Source organism: Neophocaena asiaeorientalis, unplaced genomic scaffold (assembly GCF_003031525.2).
Source record: "Neophocaena asiaeorientalis asiaeorientalis breed wild unplaced genomic scaffold, Neophocaena_asiaeorientalis_V1.1 scaffold105, whole genome shotgun sequence".
Classification (NCBI taxonomy): Eukaryota; Metazoa; Chordata; class Mammalia; order Artiodactyla; family Phocoenidae; genus Neophocaena; species Neophocaena asiaeorientalis.
The window spans coordinates 779,143-805,532 of record NW_020172162.1 but is presented as its reverse complement, the minus strand read 5'-3'; the positions used below and the strand labels follow the sequence as shown (position 1 = coordinate 805,532).

Below are 26,390 nucleotides of genomic sequence, written 5' to 3'. Positions count from 1 at the left end.
TTTGTCTACATAATTTAAATAAGCTTACGATCCTCACATAAGGCAAGGAAGTACTTCTCTATAGCTATTTATCACATTCAATATCGTCAAAGGTAAGCTTTGCATCACAGCACACTGATATTTCAGTATGTCCCATGGAGATTCTCACAAACACTGTCAACTCAAGCTGAGTTGGGAAGGGCTGGCGGCCCAGCCCGAGGCTCGCTCTCCTTCTGCGTGGCTTGCTCGCTGAAACGGCAGCAACTGTACAACAAGCCTCCCTCGGCAGGACAAGTCGGGGAGGGAGCAGAAACTGTTCAGCAGAACGTGTCTCATTTGAATCATGCTATTTTCTGGTTTTGATTATCTGAGCTTACACCAACAGGCTCATACACAACTATATTTATTGCCAATGTTAAGCGTTACCACTAATTGGTACCTTCTTGGAAATGTTTCCAAAATTGATCCGTAACATCTAGAACCAGGATGACACCAGAATGAATGTTCTTCATGACTGAAACCTGAAGGGACCAATACGATGACTGGCCCCCAGCCAGTTCACTACTGTAACTGAGGACCAACCTGAGAAGCACCTCTGTCCCCATCCACATAGGTCCCTTCAGTAGCAGTCCTGAGGGAATCCCCCTAAGGTGAACTGTATTGTATAAAATACTCCTAGCTCTCCGGTAGGAGAGGTCTGGGAACCTCCTGCCCCAGGCTCATCACTCTAGTCGCCCGCCATCAAACACGGAGCTTTTTAATATTATTCAAGGTCATACGTAATTGGGCAATTGTGAGCATCCACTTAAATGTTCATTCTCAACCCTGGCATTTTACTCACATCTGTGCTGTTTTGTTTGTTTGTTTCAGAAATAAGTTAGGTAACTCTCCAGGGGGAATAAAAACAGCCACCAAAAACATACACCAAACAACTGGAGTTTTCCTCCAAGGTCTTCAGTAGTAAACAAGGAGGCCTCCACTCGAAGCGATGGTTAGAAGGACTGACTTGGTCAAGGGAAGCTGCTGTTGCCACAGTCCCTCAAAAACCTCACAACAGGTAAAAGATTATAACGAGTATCAAAATACCATTGAAAACAATCAAGTCACTACCTTTATACATTGCCCTCCCCTTCATTTCTCTGAATAGGCATCTAATTTACAATCAAAACGTATGAATTAAAAACACTGAAATATCGGCACAGAAATTACACATTCATTGTCTTTTCTGGAGTCATGTATCCCAGATTCAAAAAAGCTTATGGCAGTCAGAGGCATATGGAGTTAAGGTACTGCCTTCAAAGGGGGTGGGGTGGGGGACACACTCTACAGATATCAAGAAAAAGAGGCAATCCCAAATTCGGGAGAACTGATGTCTTAAAAACCTTTAGTACCATAGGATTGGCAGCGCTGAGATCTGAAGTATCCTTTGGTTCACATAAAAGGTAACAGTCATGTTTTGTTTTGTTTTGTTTTTCCTAATGTAATATAAAGGGAATGGTATTTCAAGAAAAACTCCAAGGGTTATTTTCAAAACCATCTAAAATGCTTTACCTGGGTTTTCAATTCTTGGGGATGTCCAATTCTGCGAGGGAGGCTGTGTGCTGACATCTCTATACACACATATATAAAGACAAACCCTCTTTATATATATGTCTACATTCTATAGAAAATCCTCCTACACACACACACAGGCTCAGGCTCTCTCCCTCTCACACATGCACATACAGATACACAGAGCATCGCATCCTCTGAGTCACGTGACACATGACACCCTGCTCAAAGGTAATTTGCTTAGAGTGATTTGTCTGTTTAAAAAAATTCACAGTTCCTCAACAGTAGTTAAAAATCCCAGGTCAGCTGCTGTTTGTGAAATACTGTTCCCCTGTATTTGCATGAGGTAGACTTCCCAACCGGGGAGAGAAAACGATAACGTTAAGAAAAAGGGTTATGTCTTTTTCCGTTTTTGAACGGAAGGCCCCTTTTTGCTTTGATCTTCTGGTGCTGCAGATGACTTTGTGGAGGAAGCTTCTGCAGGTGACGTGCCTGGCCACTCTGAGACCTCGGACCTCGCCTCCTGAGGAAACGGTGGTGACGGATAGCCGTGCCCACCCCCCACCTCTCGAGGGAACGCGGTGCACGGCTGGGGCTCTGCTTCCTGTCTTCCCTGAGAAGCGGCGGGCGGCGGCACCACAGTTTTGTGAGGGCAGTTCGCCACCATGTGCGTGATGCTCTGACAGCAATGGCACTTCTTTGGCTGAGGAGGTAGACTACATTCCTTAGCGTGATGATCGAGGCCACCACAGTTGTAGCATCTGCAACAAGAAAAATGCAAAGATCTTGAGAAGGAGCGTGTCTCACAAAATAGGTCAGAAGTCGAAAATATACTAAAACACGCAGACCGTCGAAGAGATCAGCTTATTTTAATATGCCTTCTTAACAACAAACGTGTTGTATTAAACACAAAAGTCACTGAAAAACGAGAGTCCGGAAGCATGAAAGACTAATCCCCTCCATATGTAAATGACTGCTTTAGAGTTGACAGTTAGGTTAGTGTAAAGGAAATTTAGTCCACTAGAGGGCAGCCACGTTCAACAAAAAACAACCAGCTGGCTTGGAAAAGGCAGTTAAAAAACACAGCTGTTGACTAAAATGCAACACCAACTCAACCGGCAACTGGGAAAATTATAGACCAAATTAAATATTATGAGTTTAACATTTCTTTGGGTGTTAATTATTTGGCTGTGGAAACCTGTTGAACTGGAAGAATTCTTTCCCATCGCGCAAATTAGTGCAGTGAAATTTGATAAATAAGTAAGTCAGACATCTATGGTGAATGGTATTTGGGGAATTACCAAGTAATATTAGAACAAGATAGAAAGTGTCTGAATCAGAAGAATGCTGTAAAAGAAAGCTTCTTAGATCAGATTAATATAGATTAATCTAAGCTTCTCAGATACTTAGATCAGATTAATAAAGGTTGATGCTAGTTCAGGGGTGGGAAAAACTTTTTCTTTCTGTAAGAAGTTAGTTTTCCTTCAGGGTAAATTCTTCTAAGTTGAAATAAATATAAATCCATCTTTAATTAATACCTGAATGCACACTGGGGGGCACAGCTTGTACTATATGTTTGAAATTCTGACAGCTTCTAAAAGCTGAGAAATTATTTGGAAGCTACATTGCTCAATTTCAGTCACATTTTCTTTCTTCTAAAATTTTATATTAAAAACAATAAAACACCATCAGCTGGAGAGAATATTTTATATTTATGAAGGTTTTTAACCTACTTGTTGAGTACAAAATTTGCTTACTGATTTGTCTCCAAATGAAAAGTTTTAAGGGCTTTCCATTTTAAATTTATTTTCCAAATACATTTATGACTCCGTAATTCTCATTATGAAATTTACACAATAGGTCACGTTTTTAAAAAATGATAGCAAAATAGGTGGTAACTGTGAGAATCAGCTTAAGATCATAACAACAAAATAATTATAATTAATTAGATTTGTGTGTGTGTGTGTGTGTGTGAGAGAGAGAGAGAGACTAGCAAGCTTAATAACTCATATTACCATATACTTCTAAGACAAACTACTATTAACCTACTGGGAAGTATATGTAGGATACTTATGGTTATGTATTTTATCTTCTGAGATAAGTTATAGAGTGAATTTTTTTTTACTTGGCAAAAACTAGGATAACTAACAGCCTGCTTCTCCAGTTATCAATATTACCTTGCAAATTTTAGAATAATGGATGCACAAGATGGGCTTTTATTCTTTGCAGTAATTAACAAGTATTTATGTCAGGAAAAAAGAAAGCATCATATTTTCAAAAGTTAATGGGAAAAACTAAGAAATCACTTTTTATGATTAAATTATTTATTGTGTAATTATACCTTAATAAGTTAATGAAACTATTACAATGCAGATTCAATGTTTTTTTAGCCACGTGTTCTAAGAGATAATTCAAAATTAAAGAATAAAAATTACTGACTAATGCTTGAAATTCAGGTCCCCAAAATACACTCAAAAATGGCATCTTTGGGCTTCCCTGGTGGCACAGTGGTTGAGAGTCCGCCGGCCGATGCAGGGGACACGGGTTCGTGCCCCGGTCCGGGATGATCCCACATGCCACGGAGCGGCTGGGCCCCGTGAGCCATGGCCGCTGAGCCTGTGCATCCGGAGCCTGTGCTCCGCAACGGGAGAGGCCACAACAGTGAGAGGTCCGCGTACCGCAAAAAAAAAATAGCATATTTGAGAAGTATAAGCATATTACTTATAATAATGTTTTTCCACATAGTTCTCTTCTATAATGGAAAAGTGAATTCTTAAACTAAATTTGCCCATCTATAAAACAGCTTCTTTTGAATTAAATTCACTTCCTTGAGGATAACATCCACTCAGAAGCTCATTTTTGAAGACAGAGAAAACAGGTTAAAGGATTGAGTAATAGAGCCGCTCTCCCACGGACACATCAATTTCATCAGTCACTGTGGTATGTGCACTGCTACCCAATTCAGGGAACCATTTGCCCACTCATTTACCAAGGGGCTGACGTCAGAATTCCATTTTTTCAAATGGGGTCTTCCATCATATTCTGTATGTGTATTTACCATTACATCTGGGTTTTAAAAGTTACTTTTAAGGATACTACGGAATTTTGGCTTCCTTGCATTTTGAGCTGCATGGTTAATTCACTCCCTTGGCTTTTCAGATTCATGCTATCATTAGGCCAGACTGCCTTCCACACTGAAAAGATTTGCATTCAGTATATTTGTGCTTTGCCTTAAAGGGGAGGAATGATATATATTCTTCTCTTCTATTTAAACATTCAATGCCAATCACGCTTACTAGAAGTGCAGGTCACACCCCATTATGAAACTCCTTCCTTCCCAAGGGACCGACAGGAAAATGGAACAGCACACAAATAATATCACACCACATTCTCCATACAAAGCTCTGAACGGTACTAAGCTCCTTTGTTCACTCTCCACACCTCTTCAAATCAGCTTGCTTCTGTTAATTTGCATGAATTTTATGTTGTGACACGAGCATTAAAACAGGTCCCAGAAGTGATCAAATAAAATGAGAGGTGACACTACATAAAGAGAGAAAGTCAGCTCTGCTTGTCTAAAAGTGTAACAGAAAAAAAATATAACGTAGGCGCTTCTAAGTATTTTAAAGTGTTAACTTAATAAGAATATATATGGAAACTTAGATCCATATTCTGGGGGGTTAGAGGGAGGCATTAAGGATAAGGATACAGTGATCTATAAACTTCTGAAGAGGAAGGGAATGCTGAAAGAACAGTAAGTAAAGCAGTATCAGTGAGAGAGAACAGAGTGGGAAAAGTGCAAGCGATGGGGCAGGAAGGAGGGATGAATATAGAAAGGAGTATAATAAAATCCCTGGAAAAGAGAGATGAGAGAAAGGACCAGTAAAGTTTCAAATGGGAAGCCAGAGGGGTAAAGAAAAGTCACAGATCGGAAGGAGTTTCAGAAACTAATCTGGAGAAACGATAACCAACTCTTTGAAGAGATTAGCGTTGTTAACTCCGATACAGTCCAACTAAAATCCAGAAATGATACTAATGACATTCATCAAGGCTACAGTTTTCGATTTTACTCTGTCTGAACACTTGTTACCTAATTCAATTGTGTGTCATTCAGCCCAAGACCTGGGAGTGCTGGATCCCAGTCTGAACGTGGGAGGTAGGGGGATGGGCAGAAATGCCATCACAGACCCCAAGAGAGCAGGAGAGCAAAGGATCCAGAGTGGCAGAAGCAATAAGCTCACCCTGTACCTCCTGAAGGTAAGAGACAGATTCCTAGGCCAACCTTCCAGAAGCCCTCATTTTATTCTGAAAGCTTCCGAACAATCTAAATTCACAACTGGGTATATAGCTTATTCACTCCATAGGATCTGCCCCAAAATACCAAGAGGAGAGTTGGAAAATGTTGATGAACCACTGAGCTAGAAACAGTTAACAGTGCACACATTTTCTGACCTCTATCAAAGCAACCTATTCTTTATGCAAATTTGTTTCTTTTATTATTCTTATATCCAAACACCTAAGACTATAAGCCAACTAAACAATAAAAACATTTTAATAACGTTAACTTTTATATATTTTTCCTAAGTACAATGGTAAAAATATTGAGTTTTCAAAAATATTGGTTAGTAGTGAATTATGTTTATTAAAAAGGGGTCTTATGGAACAAATACATATTTAACACCAGAATAATTTTTTTAACACCAGAAAATCTTTCATGTGTATCTTTTGAAATACAAAAGCCAGTATCCCCCCTCAATTACCTTAACTCATGCTAAAAATAAAATAATCTATCCACAGCAGGGCTGAACACACTGTTAACAGAATTAAAATGATAATAATAGGAATAATACTGAGGTTCAATTTATTAAGAGTTTACCATACTCCAGATATTGTGCAAAAGGATTTTTTTAAAATTTATTTTATTTTTATTTTTCGGCTGCGTTGGGTCTTTGTTGTGGCACGCGGGATCTTCGTCGAGGTATGCAGGTTTTCTCTCTCTTGTTGAGGCACGCGAGCTCTGTAGTTGTGGTGCGCGGGCTTAGTTGCCCCATGGCATGTGGGATCTTAGCTCCCTGACCCAGGGATCGTCCGCTGCATTGGAAGGAGGGTTCTTTAGCACTGGACCACCAGGGAAGTCCCTAAAGGTTTTTAATATGTAATATAAAATGGACTCCTCCCCCAAATCCTATGAACTAGGTACTAAATATCAACGTGTTGATGAGAAAATTAAGACTCAAGAGAGTATACAGAGAAGGAAATTTGAATTGAAAATAATAAATTTCACTTGCATTTTCATTATATAAAAACATTATACCCAACGATACTGATGTAAATTTTATTATGTAAAAGTCTAAAAACATATAATAAGGGTCCTGAATTTAAAACGCCAACAAACACACAGATTTGAAGTAGATTTTTCTCGAGACTTGGGTTACTATTCTGTCACTATGGTGTGCGGAAGTGAGCTTCTCTCTTTGAGCTGTTCCATCTAAAGGCTGTAACTACTAGTCCAGGTCAGACTTTTCACTGCCAAAGCCCAGTTATTTCCCCCTACCCCTCTTGTAATTTCTATGTTGAAAGTTTTTATCTAAAAAAAACCAAAAATCAGTAAATAATTTTTCCATTTTCCTTGATCATATGTTTAAGACCATAAATTGGAACTTCAGGTTGATATGCTATAATCAGAGCTATCAAACTGACTCAGTGAAATTCCAGCCAAAATAAAGAAAATAAATTCCAGTCATTGTGGTTATTAGCCCTTGAAGCCACACTGTGATGTGAACAATTTATTGAGGCCGTGAAATAAATACTGCAGTGAGATTCTATTGGCTGGAGCAAATGTAAATTGCTCTTGGAGGGAAATTTGACAGCACGTTTCAAAATATTAATATGCATACCCTCTGAGCCAGCAACTCTAACGCTAAGAATTTGCCCTACAGGAATATTCATTGATAAGCATAATGATTTGGGTACTAAAATATTATCTACAGTATTCTCCATACTGGTAAAAAATAGAAAAATTAAGTGGTAATAATACCACCAACAATAATAAATACTTATAGTCAAAACCAGGTAGTCTGGCTACAGAGTTTTTGCTCTTTACCATTGAGCTACAAATATGTGAAAAGGAAAAAGGAAATTAAAGCCCACATATACTGAGAAACACTCTACAGATATTGAAAGGAATGAAGTAAAAGAATTTTTTTTTAAATGAGGTAGATCTGGGGCTTCCCTGGTCGTGCAGCGGTTGAGAGTCCGCCTGCCGATGCAGGGAACACGGGTTCGTGCCCCGGTCCGGGAAGATCCCACATGCCGCGGAGCAGCTAGGCCCGTGAGCCATGGCCGCTGAGCCTGTGCGTCCGGAGCCTGTGCTCCACAACGGGAGAAGCCCCAACAGTGAGAGGCCCGCGTACCGCAAAAAAAAAAAAAGAGGTAGATCTATATGTATTGACATGGAAAGATCTCCAAGCCAAATTAAGTGATAAAAGCAAACCACGGAATAATAAAAGATGGTGTAATCTCATTTATGTTTCAAAAACACTATATATAAGTAAATATGCATTTTTAAATGCATGGAAAACCACTGGAACGATAAACAGTACATTAACAGTGGTTACATATGGAGAGGATATAGGTAAAGGTGAAGGTGAACTTACATTTTTACTCCCTAAATTCTTGTATAGTTTCTTTTTTAAATAACCAGAAAATTTATAGTTTATGTAATTGAAAAAGGAAAAAGAGCAATTATAAAGCTGCATTTCCATTTTATAATTTGACCTTCATTATTATTGTCAGTCATCTAACAGTTAACCTGTACATCAGCGATTCTAGAATCACCTTGTAAGCTTTTTAAAAAATACTTATGCCTGGGCCCTACTCCAGACCATTAAATCAGGATCTTTGAGGGCAGACCCCCAGGCATCAGTACTTCTTAAAAAGCTTCCCAGATGATAGTGAGCAGCTACTTGAGAACCACAGCTGTCTACAGACCTGAGTTTACCGCCGACAACCTAGACCAAGAGAGAGCGCTTTGTAATCCCAACCACAAGGAATGTGGTTCAAAACAGAACACTGAATAGTCCCCAAACACTGTTTCAACAGTTCACCGGTGCCTTGAAAGGAAGGAGGAAGGAAAGAAGAAGGAAGGAAGGAAGGAAGGAAGGAAGGAAGGAAGGAAGGGAAGGAGGGAGAGAGGGAGAGAGGGAGGAAAAAGGTGTGTGTAGATCTTGTTTCTTTACTGAAAACTAAAAATGATTCCCTGAAACTTCTAGCTGTAAGCACAAAAGCCCACAACTTTTTACCATCACTGATTCCTGCTTATTTTGGAAGGAAAACATTGCAAAAATCTACTGAGTTTAGCTTCACAAGTAGTTTCTCTGTTTTTGAGGTTATTACTCAGTTCTTAGTTCATCAATCAAGGATGGGTTCAATGGAGAGGCACCCATGTCATCAAAACGGGTGATAATTTACAGCTCTTGAATCAATTGCTCCATTCTCTAAACTTCATCATCATTACCAATTAACATTTATTGATTTCCCATAATAACTCTTTTAATTCTCCATCTTCTGTTGCCTCCATCTACAGTAATTCTCAAAACCATATAAACTTATTTCCTATAGAGATACTCCTGCAAACATTTCTAATGGCCAAATTCTTCTGTCTGTTACATACAAATGAATATAAACATAATAAAAAGATCTCTGCTTTTTATAAAATCTGTTAGCCATGGAATTTTTAAAACCTCTAATATTTAAACTACATTTCACCTAAAATAGCACCATTAATAAGGTTACTACTGCCCACTCTGTTTTTTAAACTAAGAGAAAAATAAAAGTGCATAATGGATGGTTTAAAATCTGCTTATTAGTTAGACCACCCTAAGGATTGGTTTTCAAAATTATTTTTAAAAAGCAAAATTTAGTCAGTATAACTGCCATTCAGTTCTTTCCGGTGAATAACTGCTAGATGTTTGGATGGCTCTCTATGGCCTAGTGTTAGTCATAGTAAGCAAGGGTCAGTCTGATGTGGATGGAACTAATGTGAACTCAGAACTCGAAGCTGCTGGCAGAGGAAATGAATACTCCGTGCCTCCTCCAAACCTCAGTGCTCAGACCATTTACTAAACTGATATGGGGTTTGCACTGAGTTCAAAGGGTATTTTTTACTTACCAACTACTAACCTCTTTTATCATCCGGTTCTATGATGTGCTATTACCTAGATACCTTGCCTATCAGTGGGGACTCACTGCTTATAATACCCATGCAATCATTTTCATAAACTCAAATGAAAAACAGAAAAAAAAAAACCACTTAAGAATATCTACAATGAGTACAACTTTGTACTAGATACTAATAAAATGTATGTGCATAGTTGGCTGGATGGTAATATATACATACATATGTGTATATGTATGTATATAAAATCTTGTTTGATGTCTTTGCCTGACTGCTTTTTGGATTGTCTTATGTTTATTAGTTTTTGGACACTCTCTCTGATTAATGCCATGGTCTGTCGTCTGTATCATAACACCAGCTAAAAATGCCCCACAGTATCTTGACAACCAGCTAAAATATAGTAATAGTTCTATTCACAAACCTTTCATCATCTTATAAAAACAAGAAGATAAGATGGAAAAATGTGGGGGACAGATGTGATGAATGGTGGTGCAGGGTCAAGAGAAGTAGGGATGGAACATATAACAGTTTTTAAAGAGTAGAGGACATGAAAGGGAGAGAAATCACTGGAGGAACTGGGGAAAAGGGAGCCTTTTTCATGTAAGGGCCCTTCCACCACACGGAAGGCATCAGGCATTTTTGTATTTCATTCCATTATGTTTAAAAATAGAGTCAGAAAGTAAATTGGGAGATGCCTGGGAGTCGGGGGTGGGGAGGGGAATGGGAAGTTAGTGTTTAAAAGGGATAGAGTTTCAGTTTAGGAAGGTGAAACATTCGGGACATGGATGATGGTGAGAGTTGCACAACAATGTGAATGTACTTAGTGCCCCTGAACTCTACAGTTAAATATGGTTAGAAAAATATGTTTCATATTATGTGACTCTTACCACAATAAAAAAACATTAAAAAAAAATTACTTGTAGGTTATTCAGCAATTCCACGGAACAATAATCGTTTGTTGAGAATTTGCTACTTTGCACCACAACTTGAGAAGGCGTATAATAATGAATTCTAGGTCATAAATTAAATCTGTATTTGAAATAGAAATGTTATCTCTCTTTTAGGTGACAAACGACATCCCACACAGGTAATCCCTTCTTGGCTAATGGAAAAGTTGAAAAAACAAGGAGAAAAACGGACTCAAATACAGATAACTTAATGCTTTCCAATTCTTGGGAGGAAAAGCAGTTTGTTATAAAATAGGACCCAATCTTACATGCAGTGGGCACTCTGCCAGCACGGCTTGCATGATCCCAACACAGCTAGGGAGGAGTGTCCAGGTCAGGACGACACACACACACACACACAAAAGCCACATGTATTTTTGAAATGGCAGTGTTAAAACTATCCAAACTGCTGGTTTCTTGCTGGAACCAAGGTCAATGTATCTACCATATTTGATCATATTGACCTTTAAGGTACAGTGTTTTTAGAAGGTTAGTGCAGGTATTAAATATGAAGGAAAGGGCTTCCCTGGTGGTGCAGTGGTTGAGAGTCCGCCTTATGGGTTCGTGCCCCGGTCCCGGAAGATCCCACATGCCGTGGAGTGGCTGGGCCCGTAAGCCATGGCCGCTGAGCCTGTGCATCCGGAACCTGTGCTCCGCAATGCGAGAGCCAACAACAGTGAGAGGCCCGTGTACCGCAAAAAAAAAAAAAAAAAAAAATATATATATATATATATATATGAAGGAAAGACATTCAAAATTTAACTTATCTTGAGATGGTTGAAATTAAGTATTTACTTAGATGGAAGAATCAGATTATAATAATCTGATTACAGCAATCTGGAAATGTTGGTTCATTTATCTGTCACAGCAGCCTTGCTTGAAAACATAAAACCCCAGGGCTGCTTGGTTTCCACCACACCATTTCACATTCACCATTGTCACAGGTGTGACATCTGCTGTAAATAAGCACTGGTTTGGCCCGAAGAAGGACAATTCCACTACTGCTTTTGTGTCAACTTTTATAAATGTTTTTTCTTGCTCATCACATGATTTCTTTTAGGCTCTGGCTCAGGAAAACAGCCTTATTTTTAGGGTTGACATTATTTCACAAATCATTCTAAAGTGATCTTTCTCCTTATGTTGTACATTGAATTTTTTCATTATTAAACATTTGGTCAGAGGCACAAGAAATTTTAAAAGACAAATTTCATTATGATTACTTGATAGGTAAAACAGTAATTTGTAATCTAGAGAAGTAGATGTAAACATCAAAACAATATATGAGAAAATTTAAACACATAGTAAGAATACTTAAGGGTTAAAAAACCTTAGGTATTCAAATGAGGACTGCACAATTAAAAAGTGACTCGCTCACGTTTTGTTACACACACCTCCTCCATTAAAGCATAGAAGGAAGAGATAGCATGAGAAATTTCAAAGGAAAGAATGATGTATAGAGGTCAAGAATCAATTTTAGTGGCATGACTGATGAACTGCACAGAGGAAGGTTAGATAACAGTTCCAGATTTATGCTGGTTATTTGCAAGCTGGAAACAAAAAGAGGGCTGGATTAAAAGATGCAATCCTGGGGCTTCCCTGGTGGCACAGTGGTTAAGAATCTGCCTCCCAATGCAGGGGACATGGGTTAGAGCCCTGGTCCGGTAAGCCCGTGCACCACAACTACTGAGCCTATGCTCTAGAGCCCGTGAGCCACAACTACTGAGCCCTCGTGCCACAACTACTGAAGCTCGCACTCCTAGAGCCCGTGCTCTGCAACAAGAGAAGCCACCGCGATGAGAAGCCCGCACACCGCAACGAAGAGAAGCCCCCACTCGCTGTAACTAGAGAAAGCCCGTGCACGGCAACGAAGACCCAATGCAGCCAAAAATAAATAAATTAAATAAATTAAAAAAAATACAATCCTAGTTTTAGCCAAATGAGTTATTGTTGTTGTTGTTATTTAGCCAAACTGGTTATTTAAAGCTTTGATGTTACCATGGCTTAATTACCTCTGATGCCAGTAATAATGCTGGTAGCATTTGAGTTTCTGTGAAAAGAGTGTTAAAACAACTCCCTATTGTTGTATTAGTGAATTAATATTTTTACTATTAACACTGAATTGTTGCTATATTCCTGAATTAAGAAGGACTATGTGTAAACTTTCCACTTTGACAATGTTTATATGAGTAGCATTAAAATATATTTATAGAGGACCTGTCGTCCTAGAGCACGCTGCTTGGTGTGATCTACCCAAAACGTACCCTCAGGATTAATTCATGTGCAAGATGCAAAAGAAGACTGCGCCAAACCACCTCTATCTCTACAGCTACTCAGGAATCAGAAGGAGTTAAAACTATTCTGCTGAAATCACCAAGGAAAGGCTTCTAACAATCGATAAATTTGATCTCCCATTCCAGCACCAGCTACTGCTGAGGAAAATGAAGTACAGATGAGATGTAAATGACCTCTGTTCACTTCCCCCTCTAGCCCAATTGGTCTTCCTGTGACTGGATATATATTGCTCTTTACCAAGAATCAGCAGTTCTTAAATTGTTTACCATGTACATACATAGGTAGGCAAGCGAAAGCTGAACAAGGAAAATTGCTACTATGTTCAGATAACCTCTATAAACTGTGATATTGTCTCCTCTCTGTGTAGGTCTCATCTTGAAAATTAGAGCCATGTCAGGTATTCTTGGCCTCATGGCTACTTCTTTTTTTCCCCCTCCTTACTGGCTGCAGTTGCCCTTCACATCATCCCAGCTTTTCATATGACTAAAGATTGATGGTCAAGCTGCTCAGGCATCCTTGCAGATCTTTCCTCTCATCACTGATTCCTTAAGGAATTTTGTTTCCCTACTTGAGCATTTTAAGGCTGTGACTCTGTGAACACACAGCCACTAGTATAAAAAGAGACAGCTGTGGAGCTGAGGATGGAGGTAAAAACTGAAGGTAGGTATGAGAAGAGCAGATAGGTCCTTGGGCGGAGCCAAGCCATGTCTAAATACTCTTAATAAGTGCAAACCATTAGGACTAGATTCTACACATTAACCAATTTATGTGTGCATTTCTATAAGCCAAACTATGGCTTGCCTTGAATACAATTCCTTTAGTATTTGAACAATGGAGTTTTCATCTCCTTTGCTCATCCTTTAAATTTGGCTGGTAAAGTTTACATGAAGAATTTGGTTTTCTCTCAGTGGGATGAAAGGAACAAAGCCACTAAAGAATTTTTCTGTGTTTCTCTAACAAAAAAAAATTTTTTTTTTGGCTGTGCTGCATGGCTTGCAGGCTCTCAGTTCCCCATCCAGGGATTGAACACAGGCCAGAGCAGTGAAAGCCCAGAATCCTAACCACTAGGCCACCAGGGAACTCCCTAACAAAAAAATTCTTGACAAATATCCTGGTAGGTGTGGCGAAAGGAGGTAACCTTCTTTGGATGATACTTGATCTTGAAACTCTAAAAATGTATGTATTTAGAAAACAAAGAAACATTGAAAAATATGAGAGCTACAAGTGGCAAAGTGTTATTTATCACACTTGAGTGTGAAGTTCTCTTTATATGTTTTATGTTTATAATTTAATTGAATACAACATATGTGTAAGGAAAAAGTTGTGCTTCCCTGGAAACTGTGCACTGCCTAGACCTAGCATTCACAATTATGGATTATCTGATTCTGATTGTATGGGAGTTATCTTACAGCTCTTTAAATCGCCGATAATTGCAAAGTTATTCTTGCCCGTAGAGTAGCAAATTCTGCCCTGTCAGGTTCAATTTACTTCCCTTTCCCATGTGGAAAAAAGCTAGTGTTGCTTCCATTTGCATAATTTCAATATTCCTCAACTACAAATGTGTCTGTTCTTTGGATTCTCCTTTGAAAAGGTTGTAACATCTGCTTGTTTCCCTCATTTGAGTTAAATAAAATCTTTAACACTTGCTCATTTTATATCTGTATGAGAGTCATGATGTTACCTTTTTTGAAAACTGTCCTATAATTCTCATACAATAAATCTATCCCAGAGAAGCCACTGCATGAGATGCAAAGATCATTATGATGACTTTGTTCTTTAAGCACATAACATCTAGAAAAGAGATCAGATAAATGCACAACTAACTTTAATTCTCAGGGTTATCGGACCCAATTTACGTTTTTGTGTTTCTTCTCAGTGATCTTATTTTTCCTATACCTTGAAACACTCTGCTCTTTCATAATCCTGGGAATTACACCCAACTATGCTAAGGAGCTGAAAATAGTATGAAAATTTAATTTTTTCCACAGAAGACATACAAATGGCCAACAGATACATGAAAAGGTGCTAATCACTAATCATCAGGGAAATGTAAATCTAAACCACAATGAGATATCACCTTACACCTATTAGAATGGCTGTCATCAAAAAGAGAAGGGAGAGCTTCCCTGGTGGTGCAGTGGTTGGGAGTCCGCCGGCAGATGCAGGGGACACGGGTTCGTGCCCCAGTCTGGGAGGATCCCACATGGCGTGGAGCGGCTGGGCCCGGGAGCCACGGCCGCTGAGCCTGCGCGTCCGGAGCCTGTGCTCCGCAGCGGGAGAGGCCACAGCAGTGAGAGACCCGCATACCGAAAAAAAAAAAAGGACAAGGGATAACAAGTATTGATGAGGACATGAAGAAAAGAGAACCCTCGTGCACTACTGGTGGGAATGTACATTGGTGCAGCCACTGTGGAAAACAGTACGGAGAGTCTTCAAAAAATTAAAAATAGAACTACCATAGGATCCAGCAATTCCACTTTTGGGTATAGACCCAAGGGAAACGAAATCCTTATCTTGAAAAGATATCTGCACCCCCATGTTCACTGTAACATTATTTAAAATAGCCAAGACGTAGAAACAACCTAAGTGTTCATCGATGGATGAATGGATAAAGAAAATGTGGCATTTTTATATACACAATGGAATATTATTCAGCCATAAGAAAGAATGGAATCCTGCCATTTGCAACAACATGGAAGAACCTCAGAGGCATTATACTGAGTGTAATAAGTCAGACACTGAAAGACAAATACTTATATGTTGAATCTAAAAAAAAATCAACCTCATAGAAAGAGAGAATAGAAAAGTGGTTGCCAGGGGTTGGAGGGTGGGAGAAATAGGGAGAGGTTGGTAAAAGTATACAAACTCTCAAGCTGTAAGATGAATAAGGTCTGAGGATCTAATGTATAACATGGTGACTTCAGATGATAATATTGTACTGTTTAACTGAAATTTGCCAAGAGAGTAGAACTTAAATGTTCTTACAAAAAAAAAAGATAAAGATGTGAGGTGATGGACGTGTTAATTAACTAGATGGGAGGAATTCTTTTGCAGTGTATACGTATATCAAATCATCACAATGTACACTTTAAAATCTTACAATTTTACCTGTTGACTATACTTCAATAAAGCTGGGGTGGGGAGGGGGTTTAGAATATTTCTCTTACAGAACTTCAGGCCACCTTAATGCTTTTTCTCTTCTCTCATATTTTATATAACTTTCCTACTTCCCAATTCACTATGCTGGAAACTCGCTGAAACAAAGGTCAGGAAACTTCAGCACTTGTTTTTAGCTCTACTACTAACTAACTCTCCAACTCACTTTGCAAGATGGTGCTAAGACTTGAATTCTCTTGATTGTCTCGCAATTTAAACTGTCTGTGATCTTGGTATCTCTCTACCCTCACAACTCAGCCTGATTTTATAACTTTATCTGAGAAATATTTGCCAGTCCCATAGTGGGCAATGGGAGGTAGAAGAGACCCAAATTTATCTAGAGTTGGGGTTGGAAAGGTAGATGGTGGGGAGGGACAAAAGTATGAGGAGGACAAGTTTTCTCATAAAAGCATTATTGAAACGAGTTGGTCCAAGCTGGGAGGAGAGGCACCTGAGACCAAAAGCAACTCAGAGAAAGAAAAAACAAGGGGGGGGGGCAGATTTTAAATACCTAGATGCAATAGTCTAGATCTTCTCTAATTTTATAACCCTAAGTATCAGTTATGCTACATGTTCATTTGGAATTGAGATTATATAAATCATTACTCAATTGCCCCATGCAATCCTGGTGTTCAAAAAACTGTTTGCAGAGAACTTAACCTGCTTAACATTATTTTGACCTGCCTCCAGAGAAATCCATTAATTATACAATTAAATAATTTTCTGAAACTGGCAAATAACCATATTGAATTTAAGGCTTTCACAGAAAAAAAAAAAGAAAATTTAAAAATGATGTGATCATCTAGAGGGATGATAAAATAGTGAAATAAATCATCGCTATTTCATCATCCTTGTTATTGCATTGCCCAAAGTTTCGTCTGATCTTTCCAGAAGGTATAAAAGACATCAGGAGGGCTCCCCTGGTGGCGCAGTGGTTGGGAGTCCGCCTGCCGATGCACGGAACGCGGGTTCGTGCCCCCGGTCCGGGAGGATCCCACATGCCGCAGAGCGGCTGGGCCTGTGAGCCATGGTCGCTGGGCCTGCGCGTCTGGAGCCTGTGCTCCGCAACGGGAGAGGCCACAGCAGTGAGAGGCCCGCGTACCGCCAAAAAAAAAAAAAGACATCAGGAGACAGGACTTCTGTTGTCTTTTTCTTTTTAACTCTTCATTGAACACAGTTGAGAATTCAGAAATTTTCATTTTCTGTCCATAACAGCAAAGAGAAGAAAATGATAGAAGTTATTTCACAATTGTTAGATGAAAAAGAACACAAATACAAAGACAGACAGTAATACTCCAGACTCTAATGATGATGATAAAATTAATCATATAAGCTAAATCTCAGATTATGAGTCTTCACATAATATATCCTAGAAATGTATTTTATCAAACTCAAGAATCAATGAGTAAACAATATATTTCTATGGACAGAAAGGAAATCTGTTATTCAGTTAGTCCTTCAAGGAGAATGTCATCATGCAGTATTTTTTTTGACAAGATATGTTTACTAAAAAGGACATGTAACAGGATGCTTTCACCTTTTATCAAGCTTGTGCTAGGGAATTTACTTGATATGATTCATAAGTAGATAAATGCTGAAGGCACTGACTGAAAGGAGATAAACAGCACAGAAATGAAAACGCTCATTGAATTGATCATTCTAATCAATATCTAAAATGAAAATATTTTGTTGCTACTGACGAGGAAAATGACCACCCTCTCTTCAACAAAATTACGAGCCATAAGTTTTCAAAGCACTGTATTTTGATGATAGAAGTGCAAGAAAAACCAGAGGTAATAAAAAGCTGGACTCTTAGAAATATATTTGAAATCTAGATCATTATTTATAAGATGGCTATGTTCCTGGCTCAGCTATGAGCAATTACTTTCATTCAAAGGATATTGCCAATTTTGGATGTGTATATCTTTTTTTTTTTTTTTTTAACAAGGGTTTTTATTTTTGCCAGTCTGACAGGTGAAAAAGAATACTTTTTTTTGGATGTGTATATCTTCACACCAGAAAAATATGGAATAAAATTTGGGTTTGTTACATTTAAATTCTTATTAATTTCTAATCCAGTTGTTTTTCACAACATACTTTTATTTTTATATCTGTAAACTACCTGTAAAATGATGTTTAAAATATGTTTTACAAGAGTCCACTAAACTCAGATAGTAACTGGTGATGACTATTCTTCCTGGTATATTGGCAGCTAATAAAACATAGAGTTTGACAAATGGTGTAAGAGAAAGAAAGTGTTAACATCTTTTCAAGAGAAGACATGGTCACAATTATTGGGAGCAATAGGAATGGTTCTGTAAAGGAGCTGACCTGACTACAACAAGCTAGTTAAAGGCTATTTAAAATGAGTAAGATTTGTTTAGATAGAAGAGAAAACATGCCATTTGAATATATGGCATGAATAAGAAAACAGAAGTGGAAAACTGGAGGATATGTCTAGGAAGGCAATTAATTGGCTAGCTTGCAGAAGCAAATGGAGGGTATCCCTGGTGGCACAGTGGTAGTGGTTAAGAGTCCGCCTGGCAGTGTAGGGGACACAGGTTCGAGCCCTGGTCCAGGAGGATCCCACATGCCACAGAGCAACTGAGCCAGTGCGCCAGAGCCCGTGAGCCACAACTACTGAGTCCATGTGCTACAACTACTGAGGCCCGCATGCCTAGAGCCCGTGCTCCACAACAACAGAAGCCACCGCAATGAGAAGCCCATGCACCGCAGCGAAGAGTAGCCCCCGCTCGCTGCAACTAGAGAAAGCCCACGCGCAGCAAGGAAGACCCAATGCAGCCAAAAACAAATAAATAAAATAAACTTATTTTAAAAAAAGCAAATGGAAACCAAGATTACTAAGCAGAATATTAAATATATTTTATAGTTTAATATTTTTTTAATCTTTCATCTTAAGAGTTGAAAAAATTGAGTTTCAAAGCTGACACATGCATTGCTCATGACCACAAACCTAATAATGGATAGCCCAGGATTTCACCTTATAACTCCAGTGATGCATGATAAATCACTTAATCTCTCTGGGTTTCCTCATCCATAAATAAGTTTCACCATTCAGGAATCCTTTTTAAAGATGACAATGATTCTCACTTCCTTCACATGGTTGCTGTTTGTCTCAAGTGAAATAAATATTTTAAAATGCTTTGCAAACTACAAAGCTCTTTATAAATGGTAGGTACAATTTCTTTCCCTACCCCTAATCTTAGATATTATATTCCTGAAGCACTTCCACTCCAGTGGTGGTGAGATAACTAATGGTAGAAGAATTGAAGTTCTCATGAATTACAGTGGGAGAAAACAAAAATAAATAACAGGAAAAGCTTAAAATATCTTTCCATTTTCAAGAATAGTAAAGAGAACAGACTAAATAGCCTAATAATGATATATTGCTTATCTTATGAATGTTCTATAATTAATTTGCATTTACCATTCCTTGTCCACTGGGATTTTCTTTACCATCTCCTACTCTGCATTTTGATGAGTAAACTAATTTGCTTTGTCGCAGATGCCCAGCATTTTTTCTTATATGTAGGTAACTGTTGAAATGTTCAGTATTTTTCTGATTTATAACTTGGAGTCCCTAAAAATCAAATCTAGAGTAACTTTGTTTTAATAAATTCTATCAGAAAATTTTGTAGATAAAGAAAATTATAAAGACACTAATCTGTATATAATACAGCTTTATGTATGGGAAATTTGCTCACTATTCCTATATTCTAGAAACGACTCTTTCAACTAGCTCTTAGGACACTCTTTATATTGCTTTTCTTTCTACCTTTCTGACATTATTTTCCTATCTTATTCTCAGTATCTTCCTGGATTCACCAAAATCTAAACGTAAGCTGATCTATCATCTCTCCTTTGAAAAACTCATCCATTTCCTTAAACAAACTATTTTATTTATGCTGATCACTCACAAATTATTCCCACTTTGATGTTTTTCCATAATCTCAAACTCAATTCATCCCTTCAAGGCCATTTTGACCCCTTGTTTCCAGATGTCTTCCAATACTGATTAATTTTCCTGTAAGTTCCATCATTCATCATTGCGTTCATAGTGTCCACTGTTATATTACTTGGATGCCTCAAAGAAAAGGAAAAGTAGTACGAAAATTTTCACTATTTTTTTTGTCTTTTAAAAGCAAAATGGAAACATGAAGCTTACTCTTGGGTCAACTTTCCTAAACCTATAAACAGTTTTCTCAGTATCTTGTCCACTTGGGGATAGTTTCCTGGTCTCTGTCTTGATGCCATGCCAAAGATAGGTCATTCTTATACTCCAGGTACATCTATCAACCCACTTGGTCCACTCAATTACCAATCAGTGATGACCATGTTAGTATTACCTTAGATAATATAAATGACACAAAAATTTATTAAATTAGTCACCATGTATTACTTTTTAATAGTGTGTAATAAAAAATAAAAACGGTGAAAAGGAAAATTACTATGAGCTGCTGGAACCTGAAGGTGGAAAAGAGAGAATTTAGTACCAAAAGGGCATCATCATGAAAGTGGGTGAGGTACAGAGTGACTAATGTCAAAAGGAAATAAAGGCATGCCTTCCCACCTACCATACTTTTTTTTTTGCAGTATGCAGGCCTCTCACTGTTGTAGCCTCTCCCGTTGCAGAGCAACAGGCTCTGGACGCGCAGGCTCAGCGGCCATGGCTCATGGGCTCAGCCGCTCTGAGGCATGTGGGATCTTCCCGGACTGGGGCACGAACCCATGTCCCCTGCATCGGCAGGCGGACTCTCAACCACTGCGCCACCAGGGAAGCCCCTACCATACTTTTTGTACTGACATTACTGTCCTGTATTCTAGACAATATTGCAGATTAACAGGCACCCACTAGGCCATCATACAACCCTATGGCAACAGCCTCATCTCCTGGGCAAAAACTACCAAATTCCGCTCAATTTCCCTTTATCTAGTCATCTTTTGACAAGTGCTTCAGACTTTTGACTAAGCTTCAGTATTCACTATATAAGGAGTTTTCAAAGACGTTGTAATGGGAGAACTAAAAGTTAACTGTATGTTGATGTGCATCCTTGGAGATCCTGCTAGTCTGAAACTTGAGGAGATGCTAAGGTTGAAGTCACAGATTTGGGAGATATCACTGAAAGGACAGGTAGTAGTTAAAGCCATGGGACAAAGGTCAACCAGCAAAATGTGAAGAGTGAGAAGAGACCTGCAGACAAAGTTTTCAGAAATACTTCTCTTTCATAATTTTCAGGTGTAAGAACCAGTGAGGTGTCTAAGAAGGAACAGTCAGAGGGGTAGTAGTGTCGACTGAAACAACATTGCACAACCCAAAAGTTGAGAGTTATGTGCAATTGTTTTCAGTCGATAGTAGGAAGGCAAAAAAGAGGGGTTTCCCCAGTTTCCTCAGATATTGGGTTGATTAGATTCAAATTGTAAAGGAAAATACAGTTTTGTAGTGGAGAAAGTGGCTAATAAGATGAGGTATTAAAATAGGTTGATGGATTTAGCAAGCAAGTGGTAGTAAGAAGCCTCAGATAGAACATACAATGAATACAAAAGGATTAAGGAGCTAAAATTGAACTGCAGTGCCAGTATCAGACTTAACTTCCTCAGAGTTAAACATGCATATCTTAGGGAAAAGGAGTACCTCAGAGAGCAGAGAATAAGCCCCTTCCAAAGTGTATAGTATACATTTTTTTTAAATCACCAGAGACAAGTAGAAAAACAAAGAAGACACGAACAGGAAATTCACAAAAAGAGAAAGAAAAATGACACAAGTACTTTTTAAATACTCACACTAGCAAAAAATAAAAAAAAATTTTGAGTCAACCATACAAAAAAAAAAAAAAGAATTATATTGCCTTCAAAGTAGCATATAAAAATACTCTGACCATACCACTGAAAATGACTAAAAATAGTGGACAAAATATTTTAAAAACATCTTTTGAAATGCATTACTGATCAGGCAAGAAAGTTAGGAATGCTTAGAAGTCAAAAAGGAAGTGAAAGCAGGAAACCAGGGCAGTAAGTGGAGCATTGAAACAGACTCTCACCCTGGAGGCATCCATATAACACTGCCAACCTTAAGCTTTGACCTTGTAACGGGGATGATGAAGCAGAAGGGGCAGGAAACAAAGTCTAGGATCTGCCCAGAAGTTGGGGGTGTCGTAGGAGATCCTGTCCCATAGAGCCAGAACCCCCCCCCCGAAACTGCACTCACAATGTAAAGATAAATGAAAAACAAATTTGCCCTGAAGAAGAGTATGGCATGGAAACTTTCCCACCCCCAGAATGGTGCTGGGAGGAAGAGAAAACAAGTCTCCCCTGAGAAGTGATAACCACAACCCAGACTGCAGCTCACGTGGAGATGTGGCATAAGCTGAGCATTTCTCATAAAATGGTTCCCAGTTGGTACAAATGTCTCCAGGCAAATACAAAAAAAATCCCTGGAAAAAAATGTATTTTTCAAGCCAGGAGTCAAAGAACTCCTACAGGTAAAAGTCCAAGAAATATGACTGGTTAAAAAAAATCATAGGGCTTCCCTGGTGGCACAGTGGTTGAGAGTCTGCCTGCCGATGCAGGGGACACGGGTTCGTGCCCCGGTCCGGGAGGATCCCACGTGCCGCGGAGCGGCTGGGCCCGTGAGCCATGGCCGCTGAGCCTGCGCATCCGGAGCCTGTGCTCCGAAACAGGAGAGGCCACAACAGTGAGAGGCCCACGTACCGCAAAAAACAAAAGAAAAGAAAAAAAATCATAAAAAACAAAAGAAAAATAGGGTAGCATGAACTACAGCCAGTAGAATCAGAACCAAAGACCTCAGATATTGGGTTGATTAGATTCAAATTGTAAAATAAATACATTTTGATATGTTTAAGGCAATGGTTCTTAACATTATCAGGCCCATGTCTACTTTGTACAATAAATATTTTTGTAATGCCCCTATTCTTATCATGACAGAAATTTAAAATAATCTAATCTGCATATACACATTATATATGCATACATATATATATCCCTTAAGTATAAAATATAGGAGAAAAAGTAATAGTAAAATAATGCATATTTCAATAAAAAATGCAGTAACAAAACCACACTAGAAGACATAATGAAATTGTCAGTGCTTGGTACTTGTCTCTCATAAATAAATCTGGACTTAAGAGAAGCCATTCCATACAAGCACAGGAAAATAAAAAAGAAGAGGTACAGGGGAATACTAGAATAAAAATTAGTACAAATGTATATATACAACGAGAAAGGGAATGACCTTAATTGAAGCAGCATAACATGTCAAGGCAAATTTAACAACAATCAATATATAAAATATGAGAAAATATAACACTCTTCAAGTGAGCTAGACCTTACTTATAAGTGCAGTACCCAATTCCCCATGTTGTAACATGGTAGACAATACTGATGAAGTACAGCAGAAAACTTACCATGTATCTTTTAACTGTACCTCATGCTGAGACATAAATTCAGTGTCAAGTATATAAAAAGACCTTGGAAACCATACCCTTTAATAGGTGACACGGAATAGCTGATGGATTGGAAAACAAAACAATAATACAAGAGTTTATAGAAAAATTGTTTCTGGAGACAGTATTTCAGTAGGTGTGAAAAGCAAACTGCAAACTCAAAATAAATACTTTCTACATGCAATTTTTAAATCTCTATGTTACAGACAAGTTAAGAATACATAGGTTCAGTAGGCTTCTGACCATGACAGACTCACTGTTACTAGACTTCTTCTTCAGTAAGCAACTAAACAACTGGAAAAGATATGTGAGGTAACTGTTTACAGGCACTGGATGGGACAACGGGCAGTGAAAAACTGGTGCTTTATGGAAGGAAAACATTCAAAATAAGCACCATGTGTGATCTGGCTTCCTGAGTAGACTTTGGGACTAAGGGTCGAAGAGAAAGAACCCAGGCACAGCACAGTGATGTTAATGAGCAGAAGAATGAAAGATTTGAGCTAAAGGTTTATGAAGCAGTTGAAATTGTGGAACAGACTACTGGATAGAAGAAATGTGTGCAAAAGAGAAGCCTCTACCCCCATATACAGAATGAGACTTGCTAAGCACAGCAGAAAGAGGGTACTGTTGTTTGGTGCAGAGATAACCAGATACCAGATACCCAAGGTCACAAAGTGCTGGAAGATATAGGAGTTCTACCCAGACAGGGTGGTAAGACCACACTGGATTCTTAATCCAGCACCTTGGGTATTCAGCTGAGATCCCAGTAACTCATACCTTAGGAATAAGGACCGTACCCCAGAGGAAAGGCTGCATCCTAGGACTAAACACGAAACCAAAATAGATCTACACTGAATAAAAACAGGGCTGGCAGAATAAAAAACTAACAGTAATTCAATTGCCTACCAGAATAAAACTCAACACCTGTAAAAAAAAGATGAAAACCTAGATTCCCTACAACTATTAGCAGCAACATTCTGCACACACACAAAAAATTACTAGACATATAAAGAAGCAGGAAAAAAGCAGACAAGATAAAAGACCTTGAAAAGACCCAAAAGTTGGAAATAAAAGACCTCAGAACAGCTATGTTAAATACGTTCAACCGTGAAAAGGAAAAGAAGGACTTGCTGAATTTTAAAAAATGGGGAATCGTGGCAGGGAAAAAAAGAAAACAAAATAATCCAACTGGAAATTCTAGAACTGAAAGCTATAACTAAAATGAAAAGTTCACTAACTGGAAATTGCTGAAAAACGTCAGTGAACTTAAAGATGGACTACAAAAGAAATAATATGAACTGATTTCAGATACAATAAAGGACTGAAAAATACGCACAGAGTGTCTGTGACATGTGGGATAATACAAAGTAGTGTGTTATATGTGTAATTAGTCCCAGAAAAAAGGGAGAGAATGGAGCAGAAAGAAAAAAAAACTTGAAGAAATAACGGTTAAAAATTTCCTAAATTTTATGCAAAACATCTTGGATCAACAGATCAAAAATGCTCAGAGAATACCAAACATGATAAATGCAAAGAAAACACACCTGGGCACATGAATGATAATTACTACTGAAAACCCAAATAAAGGAGCAAGGGGAGCAAAGGGATACATTTCACACCATGGAACAAAGAAATGAATTACATTTAGTGTCTTCTCAGAACTAATGGAGGCCAGATAACAAACATCATCAAAGTAGTAAAAGAAAAAATACTTTTAATTGATTATTCTGAATCTATTAAAATATCCTTCATAAATGAGGATATAATAAAGATACCTGAGAGAACTTGTGGCCAGCAGACTTCCACAAGAAGAAATGCTAAAAAAAAAAAAGGAAAAAAAATTTCTTCAGGCTCAAGGGAAATGCTACCACATGAAAACTTCAATCTACACAAAGAAATGAAAAGAACTGGAAATTGGCAATGTGTACATAAACATAAAATGCTATTTATTTTCTATTCTTATTTACTTCTAAGATAAATATCAATCTAAAGCAAAAGCAATTACACTGACTTGTGGAATTTACAAGTTATGTCAAAGTAAATATATGACACAATAAATAGCACAAAGGATGACACAGGGGTGAATGAAATTATCCTTTTGTAAGTGCTTACATTTTACAGCACATGAAACAATATTAAGCAGAAAGAAAACAGGGAATGAATAGAAAGAAAAGTGAGAAAAATAGCAAACAAATAGCAAAGTTGTAGACTTATATCTAACTATGTTAATAATTAAATACAAATAGTCTCAATTCTCCAATTAAAAAGCAGAGATTGTCGGGTTTGATAAAAACCAGGTTTTTAAAATCAGTTTTTGATTTAAAAAATCTGGTCTGTTTCCCTAGAGATCTCTATTATACCTTCTATCTATTAAAGAAATTGAATTTGTAATAAAAAATATTTCCACAAAGAAAGCTCCAAGTCCAGATGGTTTTACTAGTGAATTCTATGTTAAATAAATTATACAATATTACAATATAGTTTTCATTATAAGGAAGGAAATTGTTTATAAGATCTAAATAATCCTAATACCAAAACCTGACAAATACATTATAAGGCAATAAAATCATATACCCATATCCTTCATGAACACACAAATTAGCTAAATATTAGCAAAAAGAGTCCAGCAATATATAAAAAAGATTATGTATCATGAACAACTGGAGTTTATCCCAGAAATACATATCTATTGGTACTATCATTGAAAAGTCAATTAATTGACTTAAAAGTCATATTAATAAAGGAGATAAAAACACCTGATCAGTACATTCACAGAAAAGCATTTGAGAAAATCCAACATTCATTCAT

At 38.0% G+C, this 26,390-nt stretch overlaps 1 protein-coding gene across 3 annotated transcripts in view; it reads right to left on the bottom strand.

Moving 5' to 3' along the window:
* Window positions 1-1,689: 1,689 nt before the first annotated feature.
* LIN28B (lin-28 RNA binding posttranscriptional regulator B) overlaps window positions 1,690-26,390 on the bottom strand; it is a 116,154-nt gene continuing 91,453 nt past the window's right edge. For 2 of the 3 annotated variants that reach the window (XM_024755722.1, XM_024755713.1), the window contains exon 4: window positions 1,690-2,291. In XM_024755722.1, the coding sequence (XP_024611490.1) occupies window positions 1,925-2,291 (367 nt within the window). In that variant the 3' untranslated portion in view covers window positions 1,690-1,924. Of the gene's footprint in view, window positions 2,292-25,357; window positions 25,400-26,390 lie in introns of all 3 variants that reach the window. The other variant, XM_024755705.1, reaches the window with a different exon arrangement.